The sequence below is a fragment of the Prionailurus bengalensis genome, chromosome X (genome assembly GCF_016509475.1).
Source record: "Prionailurus bengalensis isolate Pbe53 chromosome X, Fcat_Pben_1.1_paternal_pri, whole genome shotgun sequence".
In the NCBI taxonomy this organism is placed as follows: domain Eukaryota; kingdom Metazoa; phylum Chordata; class Mammalia; order Carnivora; family Felidae; genus Prionailurus; species Prionailurus bengalensis.
This window is the reverse complement of record NC_057361.1, coordinates 28,313,299-28,339,450: the sequence shown is the minus strand read 5'-3', so window position 1 is coordinate 28,339,450 and position 26,152 is coordinate 28,313,299. Positions and strand designations below refer to the sequence as shown.

The 26,152-nt window shown below is 36.8% G+C and overlaps 1 protein-coding gene and 1 pseudogene across 6 annotated transcripts in view; both read left to right on the top strand.

Annotated features, from left to right (window-relative positions):
* Positions 1-26,152, top strand: part of DMD (dystrophin) — a 2,018,590-nt gene that overhangs the window by 598,076 nt on the left and 1,394,362 nt on the right. For all 6 annotated transcript variants that reach the window (XM_043570319.1, XM_043570321.1, XM_043570317.1 and 3 more), the window contains exons 14-15: positions 22,396-22,497; positions 22,623-22,730. In XM_043570319.1, the coding sequence (XP_043426254.1) occupies positions 22,396-22,497; positions 22,623-22,730 (210 nt within the window). The remainder of the gene's footprint in view (positions 1-22,395; positions 22,498-22,622; positions 22,731-26,152) is intronic.
* LOC122477694 lies at positions 16,421-19,010 on the top strand (annotated as a pseudogene).

Here is a 26,152-nt window from a genome sequence, read left to right as displayed (position 1 = left end):
TATTCTTGATCCTTTCGTCAGTTGGTGGACATTTAGGCTCTTTCCATAATTTGGCTATTGTTGAAAGTGCTGCTATAAACTTTGGGGTACATGTGCCCCTATGCATCAGCACTCCTGTATCCCTTGTGTAAATTCTGATTTGTCATTTGCAAATATATTTTCCCATTCCGTTGGTTGCCTTTTAGTTTTGTTGATTGTTTCCTTTGCAGTGCAGGTGCTTTTTATCCTGACGAGGTCCCAATAGTTCATTTTGCCTTTAATTCCCTTGCCTTTGGAGATGTGTCGAGTAAGAAATTGCTGTGGCTGAGGTCAGAGAGGTTTTTTTCCTGCTTTCTCCTCTAGCGTTTTGATGGTTTCCTGTCTCACATTCAGGTCCTTCATCCATTGTGAGTTTAGTTTTGTGAATGGTTTAAGTGATCTAGTTTCATTCTTCTGCATGTTGCTGTCCAGTTCTCCCAGCACCATTTAAAGTCTCTTTAGAGACTTTTTTCCTTTGGATACTCTTTCCTGCTTTGTCAAAGATTAGTTGGCCGTACATTTGTGGGTCCAATTCTGGGGTCTTTCTCGTATTCCGTTGGTCTCTGTGTCTGTTTTTGTGCCAATACCATACTGTATTGATGACTACTGCTTTGTAGTAGAGGCTAAAGTCTGGGATTGTGATGCCTGCGAGGGAGGTGATTTGAAGGTACACAGGTCCTTAGGAGCCTTTTGCATTTGAACGCTGGAGAAAGACTATAAATGGAGCACAAATAACACCTATTGTTCTAGGGAGGTTTCTAGTAAAAAAAGAACCAGAAACATAGGCCTCTAGTCTATATAAGTTGTTCTAATGAAAACATCTTCCAGAGAAAAGGCAGTGATTGAAGTCCCATTTGTAGATGTTCCTCTATACACATCACCATTTGAGAATCCTACTAGATGTGTTAATATTGTCTAAGGCACAGACCCAGGTGAGTTTCTGGCATATAAAAGTAGTTTGGAATATTTTGTTCAATGACCTTCATTTTAAAGTTACTGCCTACTATTTTGGAGAATTAAAGGTGTATCAAAAGAGTATATACAGACAAGCATCCTTTTCTGAAGAAGAATAACCTAGAAAATACAATTTTGGAACAAATTATCAAATATATCCATGCTAATTTTCTTGCTCATCTGATGGAGTTACTAAACTTATTTATTGCATGAAATAATAGTTTTTGAAGATAAGATCTCTGAGAGTTAAAATAAATTCACTATATTGAAGACATGAAAAGCAATTTAATACCAGATGACATGAAACAATTTATACAAATACGTGGTATTATTAAGACAGATTTTTGGTGAACTTATTAAGTTGGTTGATCCAGTGGAGTGGAATTAATATCAATTATTTGGATTTACGTAAAAGATTTTGCAAAGCCTTCCATGATATGTCTCTGGATAGATAAGGTCAGCCTTCTTGTCCCTATATGGGCTGGTGGAGAATGTCTGTGTTTTAATATATTCTTTCCTGGTACCTGATTTATGTGCCAGAGAATTGGACTGAAAATGATTGGATTCCTTTATTTATCCTGCAGTGTCAGAAAATTTGGGGGAAAGAAGCCATTTGAGGAGTTAGCTGGGACACTGTGTACATTTTACCCAAACTGGAGTGGTTAATGGATGATTTCTTCTCCCACATGACTTTAGAAGATTTATAGCAATGTCATGTAAAGTTAGAATGTCACATTCAAATGTCATATACTTGTCTTTCATGTTTTAAATCAGAAATGGTATGTTTATTGTTTGAATTGTTGCTGCTTGTGAAAGGTAATATCGTTAAATCAGTTAAGTTTTTGATGAGGAAGGTCTCACTTCCCGTCCATACATGTAAGTGTATATATATGTGTGTAAGTATATATAACTATACAAATGTACATTTATGTACATTTACATTTTCTTTAATACATACATACACATGCCTGTGTGTACATATGTGGAGAGAGAGATAGACACTTCTTGGGCACAAGATTAATATTAAAGCAAGATATTACAGATTCTTAGTAAGTTAATGCAATCCTGGACATGGTATAGTGTCTGGATTATAAGGAGTAATAATTATTATCCTGCGTTGGTTTGAATGCACTTTGTATTTTAGAATTTTAGCTGGATTTTATCAGTATGGTGGCATCCTCTAAAGAATGTTTATAGAACCAGGGATTCTTTAATTTTAAGAACAGCCTAAGCAGAGATAAGGGATACATATTGTCTTGTAGAAAGAGGAAGGCTTTTCTCTGTATTGCTTCAGAAGGTTGTATCAAAAATAAACAGAGGTTGATAAGCCTGGTTGTCTTCTGCCCAGATCTCCTTCCTGAGCCCAATTTCTTCTATCCCACTTTGTTCTGGATAGATCCAACTTGAAATCCAAAATGCATCTCAGGCTCAATAAGGTAAAAATTAACTCTTTGTTCTCTATGTCTTTCTAAACTTGCTTCCTTGACTGACTTTCCCATTTTTGTTATTACATGGCCATTCACCATGTCATCTGTACCAGAAACCTGGAATCATCCAGACTCGTCCCTTTTCTTTCCCTGTGAGCCCCTGGCATGTCAACAGTCACAGAATTTCTTCCTTGCCTCTCATAGTCATTATTTCCTATTTGTTCCCATCACTGTTTACCCAAGGTAAAGTCCTTTCCTGAATTCTTACCTCTCTTTAATCCAGTTTCTGCATTAAAGTCAGTATTGACTCTCAAAAGCCTTTTGTTACAGTTTCTCCTCTATTTAAAATCCTTTGTTGCTTTCTATTCTCGATAGAGTCTGATCACTTAGGCCTGAAATGATTTTTATTGTCTGATCCTTTCCTGTCTCTCAGTATGTGTCTCCTATTAGCCCCCACATATCCCTTCACCTATATTCTATTTCCATAAGCCATTTCTGATACTCTCTGTGTCACTGTCCTTGTACATGCTATTCCTGTTGCTCACAGTACTCCTATTGGTCATCTAGTATGAAAACTGCTTCATGTTGGGGGGCCTGGGTGGCTCAGTCGGTTGAGTGTCCCACTTTGGCTCAGGTCATGATCTCGTGATTTGTGAGTTTGAGTCCCACATTGGGCTCTGTGCTGACAGCTCGGAGCCTGGAGCCTGTTTCAGATTCTTTGTCTCCCTCTCTCTCTGCTCCTCCCCCGCTCACACTGTCTCTCTCTCTCTCTCTCTCTCTCAAAAATAAATAAACTTAAAAAAAACTGTTTCATGTAGAAAACTCAGTTTGAATTTTTCTCCACGAGGCGTTTTTTTTTTTCTGCTTGGTGATGAGTACTCCATTTTTTAAGCCATCGTGTATCATAATTATGTATCTGTTGTTTGGAAGGAAAATAGTCTGCTGGAAAGTAGTTGTTCAGAAGGGCTATCATGACCTCTTCTCTATCTGGGCTTGGAAATGGGTTTGCAATTAAAAGTATTTACTGTGCATACCTTTGGGATAATTTGGGGAGGGAAAAAGTCTATGGAATGCTAAAGCCTGTAGAATTGAGAAATGGAGATTATTTGTGAAGAAGAGTATGGATGAAAATAGTTTTGATATTTCTCTATAGTTTCTAATTCTTCACTTGGTGAATAAATAGCATGTTAAAAAAAAAACTTTAAATGCAATGGAAATAGTTTCCCTAAACCCAAGTATCAACAATTGTTGCCCAAGAAGCAATGATTATAATTATTAGCACTTTTGTGTGCTCATCATTTTCTAAAAATTTTACATACTTTGTATGAAATGCTATCCCTATTTCACAAATGAAAAATCCAATGCTTAATGAAGTTAAATCCAAGTTCATATAGCTTTCAAATCACAGAGATGGGACTGGTACCCAGATCTGTGTGATTTCTCCTAATCTCTCAATTTCACAGAAGAAAATTACTATGTGACCTTGAGAAAATAATTACAGGGGATATATATGCAAGTATATTGGAATAGTAACATTCCTTATGAATATTATGAATATAAGTATATATGTATGAATATATTGGAATGATCATTTTCTTTATGAATATAATTCTGATATGGTCTAAAGGGAATTCTGGCCTTTTTGGTCTATGAAGGAAATCTAAACTTCACATTATGGCACAGAATCATTTATTTTTTTTATCAGAGCACCCGGAAAAGAACACAAACCATAATTTTAGGTTGAAGACTCACCAAGGTAACGTACGTGTAGTTCCACACCCAGATAAAAAGATAATCTGCTGCCAACAATGCAGACACTCCTGTTAAGTCCTATCCTAGTAGTCATAAACTTCTCACAGCTCTTCACAGTTGACCTCTATCCTGATTTATAATACCTCAGAATCGTTTTATTTTTAACTTAATGTAAATGCAAATGCATAATATATAGGTTGTAACCACCTTTTTTTTTTACTCAATGTTATATTTATAAGATACCTCCTTTATGCATATAGTAGTAGTTCATTAATTTTCATGGCTGGATAGTATTCCTTCTTGTGAATATACAGTTTAATTTTAAGTTCTGTTTAGAAAATTTGGGCTCTTTCCAGTTGGGGGTCATTATGAATAATGCTGCTATGAACATAACTGCACATATATTTTGGGGAATATATGTATGCTTTTTTATTGGCTATATACCTAAGATTAGAATTCCTAGATCATTGGATATATGCATATTTAGCTTTACAGGCATTCACGAGTGTTTTCCAAAGTTGATGTATAAATTTTTACTGTCATCAGTAGTGAATCAAGGTAAAAATTGCTTCATATTTCTTCATTACTTGATATTGTCACATTTTTAATTTGAGCTTTTATGGTGATTTTATAATGGCATCTCTTGTTTTCATTTAGCATGTAGTGATGACTAATGAGATTAAAAGCGCTATTAACAGCTGTTTTATTGGCTATTTGAAATACCTAGTTTTTGAAAAGCCTATTTGTTGGATTATCTGTATTTCCCTTTGTGATTTGTTGTAGTTATTTAAAGTATATATATTCTGGGTTTTGATTGTTTATTGATTATCTATATTAACCATTTCAGTTGTTTTTTTTTTTTTTTTTTTTGCTTTCACTGGGCACCTTACCCTTTTACTTTTAAATGGTATCTTTTTTAATAAACAGAAGTTTTAAGTTCAGTGTACTCTAATTGAGTATTTTCTGTTATGGTTAGTATATTTTTGTCCTGAGTTTAAAAATAAAATTTTTTACTCTCTGACCCAAAGTATACTCTCCTGGATTGTCATACAGGGACTTAATTGCTTTACCTTTCATATTACAACCCATCTAGTATTTCTGGTGTGAAAAAGAGATGAATGTCCATTTTTTCTCATTTAGATAAAGTTAAAATAGTAAATTTATTGCAAAGACCATCCTTTCCTTAATGTTCTACATTGGCACTTTTAATCAAATGCTTATACATATACGGGTCACTATATGTATTCATATATATATGTATTCATATATATATCTATATATACTCATATATATTCGTATATGAATTCATATATATATATTCATATATGAATATATATATTCATACATATATTCATATATGTATATATATGTGTTTGTGTATATATATATATATATATATATATATATATATGAACTCCAATAAAGTTTCATTTGTACATTTGCCTACAGTTAGGCTGATACCACACTCTTTTAATTACTGTGGCTTTATGATAAATTTTGACATCTGGTGGTATTGTAAAAGAAAAATTGAACCAGTTGGTAAAACAGGCAAGGGAGAATTTATTCAAGGCTAATGCAGTTAGGAATCAAGACTATTGTAATAGGGAAGAGATTGCACTCAGTTCCACTAAACCAAAGGCAGACGAGTTTGTTAAGTGCTGCATTGAGCTGGCGTAAAACCATTGGAGAAACTTTATGGGGTTGGGTAGTCAATATATTTATGCCATCTGTGTTTGCTAATTGTGCCTTATCAGAGTTAGGTTCCTAGCCTCCCAGAGATTGGGAGACAGGGGTACTGTCTTTCTTGATAATTACATTTCAAAAAGATAACTTTCAGGTCCTTGAGAAGGACATTCTTGGGTTGTAGCATATTTACATCTCAAAGAGCAAAGAAAAATTTACAGTTCAAAATTCTCTAAATTAAGTGCTCTAAGAAAAACAAGGTCAGAGGCTTGTAGCCAAAGTTTAGTCAAGATGAAGGAAACACTAAATCTACCTTGGCCAATGTAAACACTTCATGTTTGTTTTCTCCTTTTAAAAAATTATTGTGGCTATTTTTATTCACATTTTCTTAAAGATTTTAGAATCAGCTTGTCTGCCCCCACCAAAACAAAACAAAACAAAACAAAAACTCTTCTATGATTTTAATTGGGTTTTATTGACTGTATAGATTAATTTATAGTGGATTAATATCTTTATTATGTAAAGTATTTCATTTCATTAATGTGGAATAGCCTTTCATTTATTTAGGCCTTTATTTTCTCTCAGTAATGTTACACAGTTTCCAGGATAGTGGATCTTAGACTTTTTATGAGATTTAATCATTTTCTTTGATATTTTTTGATATATTTGCTGTTTTTATAAATAGTATATTTTTAAAATTTCAATTTCCATTTGTCTTTTGCTGTCTTTCCTTGTTCATTAAATCAGTTATTATTATACTGTATACTCTAGTACAGTGAGATGACTGTTGATGTGTTTCTGAAGGTGAGGCTTTTAGTAAATCACCATAATAAAGCATGATAATCTCCTGTAGGTTTGTTATAGATCCTTTTTATTCCTCTTGTTCTAAAAGGCTTTGTCATTTACTGGGTGCTGAATTTTATCAAACGCTTTTTTCAGGATCACTTGAGATGATCATTTGTTTTTCTTGTTTATTCCCTTAATATGTAAAATCACAGTGCTTCATTTTCTAGTGCTAAAATAGCTTTGCATTCCTGATGTAAACCAAACATAGATGATATGTATAATCTTTTGTCTTTGTTGTTAGATTTCTTTGCTAATACTTGCTAACATTTGATTTGGAATTTTCCCATTGGGTGCCTGTAAGATACTGGCCTATTGTTTGCCTTGTAATAGGTTGCTAGGTTTAAGCGCCTGATTGTGCAGGCGTAGAAACTTGCCACTTGTACCTGAAATTTTCTTTTTTGGGGAAGTTTTAAATGAAAGATTAAATATATTTAATAGACATAAGATTGTCTATTTTTGATTTCCACTTTTGGGTTTCACTTCCATTTTCCAGATTTTCCCTTTTTTTGGTCAGTTTGAGTAGTTTGTTTCTTTCTAGGTGTTTGTGTTTTGCCTCTAAAGTTACAAGTATGTTCATATAAAGTTCTGTTTAGTCTACATGGTATTTAATAATGTTATTATTGGTTATCAATATTTGAAGTTTAGGAAATGTGATACAAAACTATGAATGTCGAGCCTTTGTGGAAAAAGCAAGTGACCTGGTGATACTTTGCGTGTTTTCCTGACTATTAACCTCAGTAGGAATCAAATAGCTCTGGCACCTTTAGCAGGAGCTCTCCATTTAGCTACAGTCCCCATTATTGCCCATTCTCTTACAACTAGATTATTTTGTACATTTGATTATATGTATATATTAGAATTTGTGATTTCTTTAAAAAATTTTTTTAAACATTTATTCACTTTTGGGAGAGAGACAGCATGAGCAGGGGAGGGGCAGAGAGAGAGGGAGACACAGAATCTGAAGCAGGCTTCAGTCTCTGAGCCCTTAGCACATAGCCTGGTGTGGGACTCGAACCCATGAACCCTGATATCTTGACCTGAGCTGAAGCCAGATTTTTAACCAATTGAGCCGTGCAGGTGCCCCAAATTTGTGATTTCTTATAGATGGTGTATTTCAATGCCTAGAGGTAGAATGAAGCATAGAAGGCTATCTGTTTTTCCCTCACTTGATTACAAATAAGACACATGATAGATTATGCTCTTGGTTTAAAATTTTAAAGGGAAGATTTTCAAGTCTTGTATAAAATATAAACCTTATGTTCTTGGTTTAAAATTTTAAAGGAAAAGATTTTCAACTCTTGTATAAAATATAAACCTTAATAAGCCATAGATAAAATATGAAAAACTAGTAGTTTTAGTGACATGCTGAAATGTTTTGCTGTATTTTGTGTTAAAATTATATTATGCTGTAAACTTACCACATCTGGAAGCAAAAGCTGATTTTCTATCAATGACACTCTAAATGTTTCCTGATCACAAGCATATCTATAATTTATCACAGTTGTCAGAGCATTCTCACCTTTGTTGACCTATCTGACCCTAGCTGTGACCTGGCTAGGAAGGTACCAGGGCAGTTGCTATTATCTCCATTTCACTAGTGGGAAATCTAACCATAACAAGATTGTTTGCTGAGAGGTGATACCTATTTGGGTAACAGTAGAATTGGGACAAGACTTTAGGCAATCTGTACTTCATGCCTAGTGATCTGTCCCCAATTCACAGATTATGCTCTAATACTGATGCCCATTGTAAGTATGAAAGATCTAGAACTTGAGGTGGAGAAGATAGGACTTCACATGTGATTCTATCTTTCTCTGCCTCTTCAAATTTACCATAGATAGCTCTGTTGTTGCTATAAATGACTGGCAGGTAGGTCTTTAATGAAGAAGAAGGCAAAAAAGTTTCTAAGACTTTTTAAGCCTAAAATGTCCCCATATTGATAACTCTAGTGGTGGTACTAAGCTTTGAGACATTTCTATACGATGTGAAATTCACATAATAACCCCTTAAGACACTAAGGACAAAGGTAAGGAGCGCCCCACTTCAAGAAGTTCAGAGCCTGTGAGGTCCAAAACAATAAGCAACAGTAAAATCTTAAACTACCAAAGAATGTGCAGGAGTGTGATGAATACTGGAAAGGATGCTGGAATGCTCCTTAGGACTCCCGCTCCTTATTTTCTGGTATTCCCAGCTGAATAGACTGGTGGGAGCAAGAGAGCAGAGTTTATTAAGCTGCCACAGAACATTAAATAATAGCCTGCAAATAATAACAGCATCAACAACAGGGCCTTTCCAGATTTATTCATTAGTACTTTATAAACTCATAAAAATAAATAATATATGGAACTGACTGTAATGGCACAGGGAACATGCTTCTTCAAGTTAAAAATCTCACTATGTTTTTAGCATAATCACCAAGACAAAATTTCATTAACGAGTCAGACAGTCATATTTACCTTTGAAAAGTAAGTCCTTGCAAAAGAGCACATGTTCTTGATCGGGGAGTGTGAGTATTTTCTGATTTTCTAAAAATATCTTAAGCAAATAGGGAGTTAAAATGTCACAAATGTTTTCAGATGAAATTATAATGTTAGGCTTCAAATCCTTGTTAAGTGGGTTAGATAAAATGTATACTTAAGTCTAGTAAAACTTCTGTTAAAACTAAATATGAAAAGACTCAAAAAGGATTCTGCATGTGTACATCTCACTAGGTTATGTAGCACACATTACAAGGCATATTGAATGTTGCATGTTCCACTGAGTAAATGACATCGTGAAAGAACACGGGCTTGTAGCCAGATGGATCTGAGGTCTGATCCCAGAAACTCAATCCTGTGGCTTCTGTGGCCTTAGGCAAGTTACTTAACTCATCTCAGTGTCTGGTTCCCCTCCCCCACTTTTTTTTTAAATTCTCAAGTTAGTCAACATACATTGTAGCCTTGGTTTCAGGAGTAAAACTCAGTGATTCATCTCTTATATTTGACACCCAGTGCTCATCCCTAAGAGTGCCCTCCTTAATGCCCATCACCCACTAAACCCATCACCTCAACCACCTCCCTTCCAGCAACCCTCAGCTTGTTCTCTGCATTTAAGAGTCTTGTATGGTTTGCCTCTCTCTCTGTTGTTACCTTTTTTTTCCCTTCCTTTCCCCAAGGATCATCTGTTAAGTTTCTCAAATTCCACGTATGAGTGAAGTCATATGATATCTATGTCTATCTCTGACTGACTTACTTCGCTTAGCATAATACCCTCCAGTACTAATCACCTTGTCACAAGTGACCAGAACTCATCTCAGTGTCCAGTTCTCACCTTTAAACTGCACACTGAGAAGTGGCAGTCACAAGTTCCTTTTCAGTCAACAATCCTACAGGACCATTTAAATAGAAGTAGGAATGATATTCTCAGAGAAACTTATAGTAAGTGTTTCCCAATATATCAGGACACGTTTTTCCACCTTGGGCCATATGTTAGACAGTGAGGATATAAGGCATGCCATTTTATAATATACTGCTTTGGTTCACAGTTTGGAAAAACATGTAACATTGAGAAGAGAATCCTAGAATTGGCAAAACACTAGTCGGTAATACTCTGCCCCATTTCTAGCCTCATAATGGGCGTTATTTTATTTCTTTCATTAAGGTATTGGATGTTATTTCCATTTCATCATCAGTAAGGTGAAGTTGCTTATCCTTTTTAACTCTATAGTTGTTTATAAGCTAGGAAAGAAAAATCAAGTCATGTTATTTATCAGAAGGTACATTATGCATAAAATTTGTTCAGCGGGACAGTATATTCCAGGGTCTTAAACTAAATGAGATGGGCTGCTTGCTGTCTCCCTTTCTTATAAATCCTAGTTGCTGCTATGTTGTGTGGTTGATGGCACATAATTGTTTCTTTCTTAGTGGGCATACTCATGTGAACAGTTTGTCCTGTAATGCCAACCTTGATGGGCACAGTTTAGCTCTCCCATTCTATCACTGGCCTCAATAAATTCAAAGGTCAAGGCACTTAAGTTTTACCTTCCAGGCTTATCAGATTTTCCTCAGTTGCCTTTATCCAAATGTTTCTCTGATGGTCACTTTGCACTTCTGCTTCTAAAAACCAACTCACCCAAACAAAGGAACCCAAATGAGAAGTGTCCTTGGTAGGTCTAAAAATATGGGATGTAAACTGAATGGGAGGGAGAAAGTTTCCCCATTGTGGATCTAAGCATAGATGATAATGGAGTTGTGATTTAGCCCACAAAAGTGTGTTAGAGCAAGTGAACTGACCTTTGGCTTCTCTCACTGCCAAGACAAAATGAGAACGTAAATAAAAATTAATTTCTTCGTATCACTTTATGAGATGTTATAATTCATTTTCACTTGTGTGCATAATGTTTACCTAGCTTCACAAAAAGATGCATTATTTCTAACAGCTTGAAAGATTCATTTTTTTTTAATGGAAAATCAGACCTTTTCTTTTTTCTCTAGAGAAGAGGCTTCTAATCCTAATGGAATGATTCTTTAAAAAAATTATTTAGCTTTCTGTCAGCCTCATTCGATCCAATCTTTGAGACTTGTGTAACAATTTAGTTACGTCCCTTTAGGCACTGATAAGAAGCAGCATCTTTGACTGATTATAGAGCTGACTGATAATCTTCAAATTGCTTAGCTCTAGTCTTTGTAACTCAAATCAGGGCCAATATTTCTAAGTAATAACCAGATAAATTCATAAAGTGAAGCACAGTGTACATCCATTTATATTTGTGCATATGGCATTACAAAAATCTACCTGTGGGCAAACATGTCCAGCCTACGAGCAAGCAATTTCTAATTCACTTATCTAATTTTACTGAGGTGAGTAAAAAGCTTCATGCCCACATTACAACAGAAGTGACTTAGAGTCAGTTCATTGATGGTTTTCTGAGAGTAAGATAGGTTTAAGCAGTGGAATGTGTTAATAAAGGTTATGTATACTCTCTTGTGTTGGAAATCTTTAAAGAAGACTATACTTGAAATCTAGACAACTACTTATAAAGATTTAATAACTACCTTTCTAGAGTGAGTAGAGTAAAATAGATGACCCTTGCTAGTTCTTAGAAGATTTTATATAAACACGATGATCAAACAAAGTGTAAATAACTATGAACACTCATATAACTCAATTCCAATTAAAACTGCTTTCGAGTACATAATCTCATTTAATATTTGTGGCAATTCTTTAAGGGGTTGATATCATAATTTTTTTGAGACAGATGAAATGATTTAGCCATGAATTTTCTGAAAGTCACTTGATTTTTGGGGGGAGTAGGGGGTAATAATACCAAACTCTTAAAGAATTGCCAGAATTATTACCTGAAAATGAAGTGTTAATATTTTTTTTTAATTTGAGAAGTAATACAAGCAGTTGACTGACATAACACTTAGGTCTACGTATCTAGACATGTATCTAGACCATAGATATGTGTCTAGATATTTGTGTCTTTCCTCATATAAAACACAAAACTCTAAAGTGATAGCATTTATGTATTTGGGAAGTTGAATCACAATAAATTATTAAAAATCTCCTCTATTTAAATGATTTTAAATGATTTTATTCTAGTAATTGAAATGTGTTTTCTAAAATTTTGCCACTGTAATGCACGGCCGCTCTGGAAAACAGTGTGGAGGTTCCTCAAAAAATTAAAAATAGATCTATCCTATGACCCAACAATAGCACTGCTAGGAATTTATCCAAGGGATACAGGAGTCCTGATGCATAGGGGCACTTGTACCCCAATGTTTATAGCAGCACTTTCAACAATAGCCAAATTATGGAAAGAGCCTAAATGTCCATCAACTGATGAACGGGTAAAGAAGTTGTGGTTTATATATATATATATATATATATATATATATATATATATATATAATGGAACACTACTTGGCAATGAGAAAGAATGAAATCTGGCCTTTTGTAGCAACGTGGATGGAAGTGTAGAGTGTTAGGCTAAGTGAAATAAGTCATACAGAGAAAGACAGATACCATATGTTTTCACTCTTATGTGGATCCTGAGAAACTTAACAGAAGACCATGAGGGAGGGGAAGGAGAAAAAAGTTACTGAGAAGGAAGGAGGCAAGCCATAAGAGACTCTTAAAAACTGAGACTAAACTGAGGGTTGATGGAGGGTGGGAGGGAGGGGAAAGTGGGTGATGGGCATTGAGGAGGGCACCTGTTGGGATGAGCACTGGGTATTGTATGGAAACCAATTAGAGAATAAATTTCATATTAAAAAAATAAAAATAAATAAAAATTCCCCACTGTAATAAATACATCTTTACTTTCTACAACTTCAGTTTTATGAGATATTTTGTAATGCCATGGAATCAGTCTCTCTTAAATATGTCTTTTGTATTAGCTTGTGTGGTCTGCTCTAACAAAATACCAAAGTCTGAGTGGCCTAGACCACAGAAATTTATTTTGTCACAGTGCTGGAGGCTTGAAGTCCAAGATCAAGGTATTGGCAGGTTTGGTTCCATCTGGGGCCTTTCTCCTTGGCTTGTGGATGTCCATCTTCTCACTGTGTCTTCACATGGTTTCCTGTGTGCTCACGTGTCTCTTGTGTCTTTCTGTGTGTCCAGATTTCCTCTCTTTATAAGGACACCTGTTGGATTGAATTAGATACCACCATAACAGCCCCATTTCAAATGAAAATCCCTATGTAAAGGTCCTATCTATAAAGGCCTTGTCTGCTAATACAGTCACATTCTGTAGTAGAGGGGGATAGAACTTCAACGTGTGAATTTTAAGGAAACGGTTCAAATATCCATCGATTGATAAATGGATAAAGAAGATGTGGCATATATACACAATGGAATATTACTCAGCCATCAAAAAGAATGAAATATTGCCATTTAGAATGACAGGGATGGAACTAGATAGTATTTTGTTAAGTGATATAGGTCAGTTAGACAAAGACAAATACCATATGGCTTCACTCATGAGGAGAATTTAAGAAACAAGACAGTCATAGGGGAAAAGAAGAGAGGCAACCTAAGAAACGAACTTATAGAGAACAAACTGATGGTTACCAGAGGGGGAATGGGTGAAATAGGTGAGGGGGATTAAGGAGGGCACTTGTGATGAGCACCGGGTGCTGTATGTAAGTGTTAAATCAATAAGTTCTACACCTGAAACTAATATTTCACTGTATGTCAACTAACTGGAATTTAAATAAAAACTTATAAAAAAGTTATAAATGTTTCAAAATATAAGTGTAGATGTATATCAGAATAGTTCTGTGCTGAACTCATTAAGACTATACTTCATGTTATGCATCCTTCAACTAACATCTTCTTTCATTAAGATATACATCTTTGTAGACCTATGTGCTATGTGTAGAATCATAGGGAAATAGCTATGTATTTTAAAGTTTATTTATTGGTTTTGAGAAAGTGAGTGAGCACACATACGACTTGGGAAGGGCGAGAGAAAGAAAGAGAAGAGAGGGAGAGGGAGATGGAGAGGGAGGGAGAATCCCAGGCAGGATTCATGCTGTCAGTGGAAAGCCCAACACAAGGCTTGAATTCACAAACCGTGACATCATGACCTGAGCCAAAATCAAGAGTTGGGCACGTAACTGACTGAGCCAATCAGTCGTCCCGGAATAGCTGTATTCTTAACTCACTGAAACTATAATGCATTTTTTCGTTAACCTCTTCTCTCTTTAAGATATAAATGTGTCTAAATAAAGTATAGATGCAAAAATAAAAATGAGACACAGTTGAGCCCATAACTTCTTTATTCTGTTCATTTTTGACATACACCATGTGTTCGATAAATATTTGTTGTTTAAATGGATTCATGATGGATGAATGAATGAATTAGAGGCTATCATTAGCTGTGAGTTAAATATCGGATTGGCTGAATTATAAGCATTCAGTAATTTACCAAAATTAACTGTTATAATGATTGGATTACCAAAGACACTTGTTAAAATAGTTGTCTTAAATAGGTTTACTGTGTATCTAAAAGAATATTTATTATTAGTTTTTGTGACTCATTCATATAGTGAAAAAAAGCTATAGTGTAAAGTATACCACATTAGAATACTTTGGAATTTCTATAAAGTTAACAACCTTAAGGAATCTAGTATATGGAGGTCTTTATTTGGATGTGTTTTATTTTTATTTACTTATTTTGAGAGAGAGAGAGAGAGAAAGCACAAGTTGTGTGGCACAGAGAGAAAGGGGGAGAGAGAGAATCCCAAAGAGAATCCCAATCCCATTCTCAACATGGGGCTCAAACTCATGAACCGTGTGATGATGGCCTGAGCCAAAATCGGACACTCAACTGACTGAGTTGCCCAGGCACCCCTATTCAGATTTGTTTTATAGGAAGTCCACTAAAATTAATAAATTGTAATCGTCAATCTATGAGGTTACAAACCTAAGATGCTACTTCAGTGGACACTATCTTTATGTGTCCTGTAGCACTGGAGAGACGATGCTGTACCTATTTAGAAGTCACAGTACGTTTTCTTTCATTTATGAAGAAGGTACTTCAGTTTGAGTGTGTCTTTCCTCACCTTCACTCCCATCTCCAGGGGGGTTGAATGGGTGTAGTCAGCATCCCACAATTTGGCCTTTTATATCTTTTTCCTCAAATCAGGTGGATAGTGTAGTTTATGGCTTTAAGGGGTAAGATTTTCTCTGGATCTAATGTTTTTAACAGATATATTACATACCATTTTACCTGATGTGTCCTGACATCGGCACTAGGAACTTAAAGAACTTCTAATATGTTTCAGAAAAAAAAATACAACAAACTTGGTTGTAATAACTAAATGGCTAATATTGTTGAATTCATTGATTTATGTCAGCATGTTTCCTTTGGGTATCTTGCGTTATTATTTCAGTGCTGTTTCTTCTGCCATAAACTAACATAATTCAAAAGGAGTAGAGAGTGAAACTATAAAAAATAGGAAAATCAGCTACATTATGTTGAAAGCAATAACATTTTTATTGACATTACTGAAAAACACCTAAAACTCACTTGTGACCATGCTGAATATGAGTACATGATCATTTTCATACTGGTAGTAAAATGTTATTGCCTACTCCTTACTCATGCACAGGACTCCCTTTTTGGAAAGATGGTAGGGTAGATGGTTTTGAAAAAATTAGGTGGGTCTTCAAGCCTCCTAGGAATAGGTGGATTTTTTTTCATGATGCTCATTGCATATGTATTATTTGAATCATATATCATTATCTTCTAGATACGTGAATCTAAACACGTAGCATCAAATATGCCAGAAATTATGGCGAAACTTATCTCAGATACCAAATACATTTGTAAAAAATATGAGTTACACACATTTTTTTCTAGCCCTAATTTTTTACAAAATAAAATATATCTCTATTTTGAGCTACTTCTCATTGTAAAGATCTGGTAGCTGTGGGAAAATAATTCTCTTATTTACACAAAAGTAAAAAAAAAAAGTTGAAGTTTTAGACTTTGAAGTGCATCATAATGGAATTAAAATGATGCCTAATTTTTGTCTTAAAATATTCTTTTTGCACAGCTGTTATCTGAACATATATTTTCTCATTTAAACACCATTGGTAGTTGGATATATGACAGTACATCAGCTGTGGGGTGGCCTTAGCTGTGGTGACAGCTGCATTGGAGGGTAGGGCCCAGGGAAGGGGTGTGGTGGGCAGGGCTAGAGGCTGTCGTGTAAGACAACATCACCCTCCTACATGTGAAGCTCACTGAGATGACGATCTGGGCGCTGGAGACCTGTCAGCCGCAAGAATCTACAGTAAACCCTTGGTTTGTGACACTAATTCTTTCTGGAAACATGCTTGTAATCCAAAGCACTTGTATATCTAAGTGAATTTCTCCCCAAGAAATAATGGAAACTCAGATGATTCGCTCCACCACCCAAAAATACTCATATAAAAATGATTACAATACTGTAATATAATGTGAAATAATAGGGAAAATACAAAATACAAAGAAAAATAAATTAACCTGCACTTACCTTTGAAAGCCTTCGTGGCTGATGTGAGGAAGACAAGGAGAGGAAGGTTACTGTGTAGGACAACTTTCACTATCGCTAATGGAATCACTTGTATCTATTGGGTCAACAGAATCTTTTTCTTTTCATGAAACTTTAACAAGGAAACTATCCAATGACCTAGAATGAAGCAAAACATTACTAAGCTTACTCTTGTCTGGAAAAGCAAAGGACTGTCCAGAGGATCTTTGAAGTGGCAAAAACTACTACCCTAGTGCCATTTCTGGGCACTTTCCAACATTGTGAAAAATCACTGAATTGTGCCAAACACTGTGGCCTAAGACCAAGCATCCAAGCATGGGAGACGATCACCCAGAATCCTGCAGTGGGTGGATGAGAGAGAGGGAGATAGATAGAGAGAAGAGCCACTGACTCCCTTGTGCTCATGTGACATTCAGCATCATGAACTACTTGTATTGCAAGACATAAGTCATTTATCAAGTTAAAATTTCTTAGAAATGTTTGCCTGTCTTGCAGAACATTCGAAGAACAAGGTACTCACAATCCAAGGTTTTATAGTAATTCCTTTTGACCTTCAGCTTAGTTCCAGGTATTCCAAGGGCTTGTCAACATTCCTAAAAATGATCCCCCTAATGAAGTGTATGGCTTTATTTTCTATTTGTCAAATGTGGATAAAGACAACTCTCAGGGCAGCCTTGACTGTATCCAGCAAACCTTCTCTAGCTCTGGAGTCTCCCAGCTCAGTTGTCCGGGTCTTATGCCAGATAAAATTACAGTATATGCAACCAATGACTCCTATCAGATGATACGAGAAAGAATGCCTGAGGCAGAGGGGGAGTCCCACAGCCAAAGCACAGAAGTTATCAAACCTGGTGGACCGTATGTAGGGAAAAGAGTGTAAATTCAGAAAGCACCTCAAGCTATTTCAGATACCGTACCTGAGAGGAAACTGTCAACCCCCAGGAACCTTGCAGATATGATTCAAAAGACACAGGGCAGCAGCAGTGTTTCTCACTGGCCACATAGGGACAGTGTGATTTGCTTGCTGGCACTGAAGGCCCACAAGATACCTGAGCAGAAAGATGGCATCAATCACCAAGATGGGAACTCCCTCGGAGCAATTCTGCAACAGGTAGCCAATCTGAATCCTAAGGGCCTCTCGTTTACCGTAAAGGATTATGTTTTTAAAGAGATTCAAAGAGACTGACCTGGATACAGTGAAATAAACAGTCATTAGAGTCAGTGCTCTGGAGAAAGCTGAATCTATCACAGAATGCTGCCAGCACCAGCCATTCAGAATCTCCTGCATGTTCTAGTAGCAATGCTGCATCTTCTCCTCAGATACGGCTTTTGGATTCAGATTTCATTGATCCTTTAATGAATAAAAAATCTCAAAGACCTCACCTGACAAAAAGAATGCCTCCAACGTTAAATTGCCCTTTGAATCCCACCCGTGAAAAATCTGCTGCAGGCCCCCTGCCGCCCCCTGCCGCCCCCTGCAGCTGCTGCCATCCCTACCCCTCACTACTGCCTTCAACCCACCTGCCCATCTCCAATCCTCCTCAAACTAAATTCTCACTCTAATTCCCCTAGAACTCAAGAAGGCCAGGGGACTCAAGACCTACCTTTTAACAGTTTTAGTCAAAGCCGTAGTATATATGAGGGCAGGCAAGACAAATACTCTTCTAGAACTTCTCTGGAAACATTATCCCCTGGTTCAGTTTTACTAAAGTGCCCAAAGCCTATGGAAGGAAACCATTCAGTCTCACACAAAGTCCAAAAAAGTCTAAAAAACAGAAGGAAAAAGGCCCAATTAAAAAACACAACATGGCAACAACTGAAAAAACGAAGAGGACCTTAAAGGAGAAAAAGGAATTGCCAAGCTGAACAACTTCAGTCCAGTTTCCAATGAAGGAGTTAAAGAAGGTTGTATTGACTCTATGGAGCCTTCTTCAACAATTGCACTCCTAGATTATTTGATAAAATATATTGCTATCATCTCCTCTGAGCAATGCCAGAATTACCCAAGGATGACTTCAATACTGAGTTTGATGAGTACAGGGCCTTGTGTGCCAGGATGGAGACTGTAGGTAGAAGATTTATGAAACTGGATGCCCAACAAAATCAGCTTTATCCGGGCTCAAAAGACAATCAGAATGTTCATGAAGAAGTCTTACAAGAATATCAGAAGATCAAGCAGTCTAGTCCCAGTTATCATGAAGAAAAATATATATGCAATCAACTTCATAACCAGCTGGCTCACCTCAAAAAAAAAAAAATTCTAATAGGTGAATTTGACCCACAGCAAGCAGAGTCATGGTGCTAGACATGTATTTGATGGGTCCAGTTCTGGGTTCTCTATTCCGTTGGTCTATGTGTCTGTTTTTGTGCCAGTACCATGCTGTCTTGATGATTACAGTTTTGTAGTAGAGGCTGAAGTCTGGGATTGTGATGCCTCCCACTTTGGTTTTCTTTTTCTTTTTTTTTTTTTTTAATTTTTTTTCAACGTTTGTTTATTTTTGGGACAGAGAGAGACAGAGCATGAACGGGGGAGGGGCAGAGAGAGAGGGAGACACAGAATCGGAAACAGGCTCCAGGCTCTGAGCCATCAGCCCAGAGCCCGACGCGGGGCTCCAACCCACGGACCGTGAGATCGTGACCTGGCTGAAGTCGGACGCTTAACCGACTGCGCCACCCAGGCGCCCCTGGTTTTCTTTTTCAACATTACTTTGGCTATTCGGGGGTCTTTTGTGGTTCTATACAAAACTTAGGATTGTTTGTTCTAGCTTTGAGAAGAATGCTGCTGCAATTTTGATTGGTTGTATTTAAAATTCCAAATGAATTGCTCTAAGATTCTAAAAATGAGACTTTGCTTGTTGAAAGTTTCACTCTTTGTAAACTTGAGTTATTTTCTCCCCATTGGACTTTGGTTCCCTGCATTTGTGACACTGTTTTTTCTGCCTCCTACCAATTTATGTGTGTCAATAGAAATATTTTTTTTTAATATTGTGGATCCAGTGTCACTACTTCAAATGAGTTTTTATTCTCCTTAAAAACTTGTGTTTATCATTAGAAATGGTTTTTTTTTAGATATTGAGAATTCAATGTGTGTACTTCAAAGTTACGCGTGTTTAAAAAAAAAAAAAACCCAGTAATGTGCAAGGTGAAAAGGTTTTAGATAAACATAAGCCTATTTCCTGCCATTTCTTAATACCAAGTCTTTGCCTTAAATGGTAGAATATTTACAAATTTGCACAGAATGCAAAAAAAACCACATTGTTTCGGAGGGTTAAGGAATAGAAAGGTGTATTTGTATGTGTATTTGTATGTGTATAGGTATGTACACACACATGTACATACAGACTGATTTGATCTAGAACAGTAAATCCACCCTGCAAGTTAACCCCCCGTTGCAGTGGTTGCCTTAAGGTGTTTGCTAGTTGTGTACATGGTGTGGTTCATCATTAGCTACACTGCTTCCCACTCGGTTAGAGCAATGGGAAGCATACTGTGCCTCCTGGTGTCTGAAAGTGTGTGCTCAGGCTGCATGTGTGTAGAGGTGGTGTGCATGTGAGTGTGTATGGAGGAAAAAAATGCTGCTTCTCTCTGTAGGTCAAACCCTCAGGTTAAGCAACTGATGAGTGTTATCATAGGGATTTTTCTGTCAAATTGCTACTTCTGTTGCGGGAGACAAAAGTGTTTCTGTTTCAACAGTTTGGCAGCTTTATTAATGTTGGGCAAAATCAATATGTTAGAAAATGAAACAGATCTATAGTTTGGGGGCAAAGTCGTAAAGTTAAACTTGAAGGTAACCTGCCTATACACTGCTACAAAGTATTTTTTGAAGAGAGATATGCAAAGAAACTATTATTGGCTTGAAATGTATATTTAGAGTTTTTTTGTTTTGTTTTTTTGTTTGTTTGTTTTTTTCATCCTGGGAGCCAGGAGTATAAACAGGAGTGGATACATTTAACCATATCATACCATGAATTCATCAAACAGCACGCACTTTCATTGTATTGAGTTTACCTGTTGATGCTGATTTAAGCTATCGTTTGTTTTATCATGTGGGAACATAAGTTATATGGTCAAAAATACAAGGATTTTGAACTAATGTTGATTCAAGTTGTGTTGTCTGACCGTATTGTATTGACTTTTCACAGCACTGCCTGTTGGAAAGGGAAGCACTGTTTGCAAATCTGTTTTGAAATGTTTGTCAAAATTTTGATAGTATCTTTAATAAAGATGTTTGTCTCCAGCATCCAGCAAATATATACATATGGACATACATATATTCATATATACATACCATTGGTAGTTGGTTTATGTGATATATTCAAATAGTGTGTGTATATAAATATTAGTAACATGCTAGGGATATGGCAGTTACTATGCAGCGAATATTAAAATTTTCTCTCTAGAATACTTTAGAGACAGAGTGATTTTAAATAGTTTGTAATAATAATCTAGGTAATTTTTAAAGTCCACATGTGGAAGTAAATTAAATTGAAATTTTCTTCTACAATCAAGACATTAAGCAATTTTATTTTTTTTTTTTATTTTTTTTTTTCAACGTTTATTTATTTTTGGGACAGAGAGAGACAGAGCATGAACGGGGGAGGGGCAGAGAGAGAGGGAGACACAGAATTGGAAACAGGCTCCAGGCTCTGAGCCATCAGCCCAGAGCCTGATGCGGGGCTCGAACTCCCGGACCGCGAGATCGTGACCTGGCTGAAGTCGGACGCTTAACCGACTGCGCCACCCAGGCGCCCCAAGACATTAAGCAATTTTAATTACACAGCATTACTTTCCAGAAGAGTCTTTTTATTTATTTATATTTTTTTCAACGTTTATTTATTTTTGGGACAGAGAGAGACAGAGCATGAACGGGTGAGGGGCAGAGAGAGAGGGAGACACAGAATCGGAAACAGGCTCCAGGCTCCCAGCCATCAGCCCAGAGCCTGACGCGGGGCTCGAACTCACAGACCGTGAGATCGTGACCTGGTTGAAGTCGGACGCTTAACCGACTGCGCCACCCAGGCGCCCCTCCAGAAGAGTCTTTAGGTATTCTATTTAGTAGTCAGACTTTTATCCTTTGGTATATGTTTTCAGACCTGAGAAAGATACCCGTTTCACATATTATCAATACAAAATCCTCTTAAATTCTATATTTATGGCTTTGCTCTCTTACATTTACCATGGAGACATTTCAAATAGTGGTATGATAACTGCCTCAAACTTCTTGTAAACATCTTTACTTTTCAATGTAATTTGAAAGAGTGAATGAAATAATCTAAAGACAAATGAAAGGCTTGATACGTATGTCATTATAAGCAAATCACGAAGGGTGTCCTTAAACTCCTAGTATACATAGGAGACTCATAATTAGATACTGTCACAAATCATTCATGCAATTTTATTTTATTTTTATTTTTTAAATATTTATTTGTAGAGAGGGAGAGATGGGAGCACTTATGAGTTGGGGGGTGGGCAATGAGAGAGAGGGAGAGGATTCCAAACAGGCTCCATGTTGTCAGTGCAGAACCCACTGATAGGAAGCTGTATGCCAGAAGCCATGAGATCATGACCTGAGTTGAAATCAAGAGCTGGACGCTTAACAGACTAAGCCACCTCAATCATGTAATTTTAAATGAAATTCAGTTAACAGTTAATTGTCTGCTGATGTGGTGATGGGTTGTCTGTTCCCCCAGGTACTGGGAGATAGATGGGCAAACATCTGTAGATGGACAGAAGATCGCTGGGTTCTTTTACAAGACATCCTCCTGAAATGGCAGCGTTTTACCGAAGAACAGGTGAGTCATGGGGGAAATTGTGTCTGAAATATATGGTGAGATTTTCAATGGGAAAAAAAAAGCATATGATGATCTACTTTAGTAATTATTTATTTTCTTTTTTGGAATTATTTTATTTCTTTCAGTGCCTTTTTAGTGCATGGCTTTCAGAAAAAGAAGATGCATTGAACAAGATTCACACAACTGGCTTTAAGGATCAAAGTGAAATGTTATCAAGTCTTCAAAAACTGGCTGTATGTATTTTTTAGTGTTCACAACTTTAAAAAAAAAAAAAACCAAATAGTTGACAGTAACACCATAATTTGGTCTCTTTATTCTTTCCGATCTTAAACCAAATACTCGTTGTGGCTTAAATCATAGTCTGTTCAATTATATCATATTGTAAGTTTTCTTTAAAATAGGAACAGCTGTATTATCTTAGATGGCTTGGGCTGCTATAATAAAAAACCATAGACTGGGTGACTTAAACAAATATTTATTTCTCATGTGTATGGAAGCTGGGGAGTCCCGGATCAACCTGCCAGCAGCTTTACTTTTTGGTGAGGACCCTTTTCTGATTTGCATGCTGCACCTTCTTACCTTGTGTTCCCGTGGTAGAAAGAGAGGAAACTTTTGGTGTCTCTTTCCCATGTTTATTTTTTTTAATTTAAATTTTAGTTAACATACAGTGCAATATTGGTTTCAACGGTAGAATTCAATGGTTGATCACTACATACAACACCCTGTGCTCATCACAAGTGCCCTCCTTAATACCTATTGGCCATCTAGCCCATCTCCTATATTTTTTAAATTAATTTTTTAAATTGAGATGTAATTGACATATCACATTACTTTCAGATGTATAGCATAATGATTCAGTGTTTGTATGTATTACAAAATGACCGCCATGATTAGTTAACACCCATCACCTCACCCAGGTACATTCTTTTTCTTGTGGTGAGAACTTTAAAGATCTGTCCTCTTAACAACTCTCAGATACACATTATGTTGTTATTATTAACTGTAGTCACCATTCTGCGCATTACATTCCCCATGCTTATTTATTTTATCACTGAAAGTTTGTACCTTTTGATCAACCTTCACCCATTTCCTTCTCTTATAAGGGCATGAGCTCCAACATGAGGTCTCCACCCTTATGATCTCATCTAAACCTAATAACCTCTCGAAGGCCCCACCTCTTACTACCATCACATTTTATGTAAGTGTGTGAGGGTAGGGTTCAACATCTGAACTTTGTGGGGACACAAACATTCAGTCTATAACATCACACCCACAGACCCCCCCAAATTCATATCCTTCTCACATGCACAATGCATTCATTCTATCTTATGAGCTCCATAAGTCTTAACTGGTTCCAGAATCAGCTCTGCAGTATAAATTCCAAAGTTTCATCATCATCTGAATCAGATGTGGTAAGACTCCAGGTGCAATTCATCCTGAGGCAGACTTCCTACCTAGCTGTGACACTATGAAACCAGGCAAGTTAAGCGCTCCCAAAATATGTTGGTGCGTCAGGCAGAGGACAGACATTCCCCTTCCAAAAATGAGAAAAAGGAAAGAAGGAAGGAGAGACAGGTTCCAAATAGGTCCAAAACACAGCAAAGAAAATTCCATTAGGTCTTAAGCCTCAAGAATAATCCTCTTTGGACTGATGCACTGCCCTCCAGGACCACTGGAGAAGCAGCCTCACCTCCAGGACTCCACAAGTTAGCCTTGTCTGTTCAGTTCCACAGGGCACCACCCATGTGGCCTTCTGCAGCAGCCCTACCCAGTGGCTCTGCTCCTGCGGTACTGGGGAGGTGCATCCTGCCCCGTGGACTGGAGAGGTAGACCCACTCTTTGAAACCCAGGAAGCACTAGCTCTGCTCTCTGGGCCTGTGGTGGGAGTGGTACGTCTTATAACTCGGAATCACCTACATTATTCTTCGCTTTTCTTTAGGAATAGCACATGTTAGACAGCCTTCCTTCATTCTGTCCATTTTTCTCCATTGCTTTTAGTCTCAGCTGGCAGTGTTTCTGTTGGTATAATTCCATCTCTATTCCTGGGTTCTGTTGAGATGGCTGACGAGGTCTCTGGTTCCCACCCCCACTAATCTTATCAAGTGGTCAGTCAGACAACCCTTAGTGTTCTCTTCTGAACGTATTTTCTCATTCTTTGCAATATGGATAGGCTGAGGATTTGCCACATCTTTAAATTCTAGTGCCTTTATGCCAAATGACTCTTGTTCAATTCATTTCTCTCTTCTCTCATTTTACCATGGGCAAGAGAAATCATGCCACTTTGCTTAGATATCTCCTCAGCTAAATATTCAATTTCATTGCTCACAAGTTCCACCTTTCGCAAAATGCTGGAACATGAACACGATCCAGCCAAGTTGTTTGCCACTTTATAATCAGGATCATCCTTCCTCCAGTTGCCAATAACATCACCCTCATTTTCATCTAAGACCTCATTAGAATGACTTTTGCCATCCATATTTATACTAATATTTTGTCCATTTTGATTTATGTATTCTCTAAAAACAGGATGCTTCCCAGGTCTCTTTCTCTGAGCCCTCAACAGAATTGCCTTTAGGAGTCATTTCACAGCAATCTCAACCTTCTCTAACCTGCACCTTGCAGGTTAGAGCACCTGAGCGCTCTCAGCCTCTACCCATTACTCACTTCCAAAGCTGTATACACATTTGTAGGTATTTGTTACAGTGGTACCCCACTTCTTGGTACCAATTCCTGTCTTAGACATCTCAGACTTCTGTAACAAAATATCACGGACTAGATGGCTTACACGGCAGACATTTATTTCTCACATTTCTGGAAGCTTGGAAGTATGAGATCATGGTGCCAGCAGATTTGGTTCCTGGTAAGGTCCCTTTTCCTGGCTCTTAGCGTCTTTTAGCTGTATCCTCACATAGCAGCAGAATTAGAGGAGGATCCGATGTCTCTTCCTCTTCTTCTAAGGGCACTGATCCCATTGTGGTGCTCTACTCTCTTCTCCTCATCTAAACCCAATTACCTCCCAAAAGCCCATTCTCCTAATATTACCACAGTAGAGGCTTCAGCCCTCATTTCATGAATTTTGGAGGAATACGAACATTAATTACATTAGATGTAGGCAGATTGGCAACTATGGTTTTCAAAAAACAATTGTACTTTTGAAAAAAATATACCATCCCTGGAATAAGAATTCATTTAAAATAAAAAGGTAACACTGAGAAGTACATAGGAATGTTCTGTATAGTTCTAAACAGTATGTGGTTCTAAAGTAATAGTCTAAATTAAATTCTTTGAGAAATCGAAGTATAAGAAGTGATTATCCTCACATAAGGGGCTTATACCTTCATTTGGAAAATTAGAAAAAATATTAAAGCAAACCAGTAGCATTAATTATAAGTGCCTGTGTGTTTTGAAAAATAAGGGAACTTTGGCAATAAAAGAACATCACAGAGGGCTTCAATGAGATATTTTAGTTTGAGTGAAAACGTAGAGGATTAGAAAAGACCTCTAAAGCTTCTCTTCCACTGTGAACTTGATTATTTGGCTGTGTAGTAGAGGGCAGTGTAATATTAAGAGCTTAATTTTTCAAATAAAATATTCCAAAGTTAGAATTTCTTCTTGTTGTTTTGATAGAGCGATTCTCTTAAATGCTAACTTGATG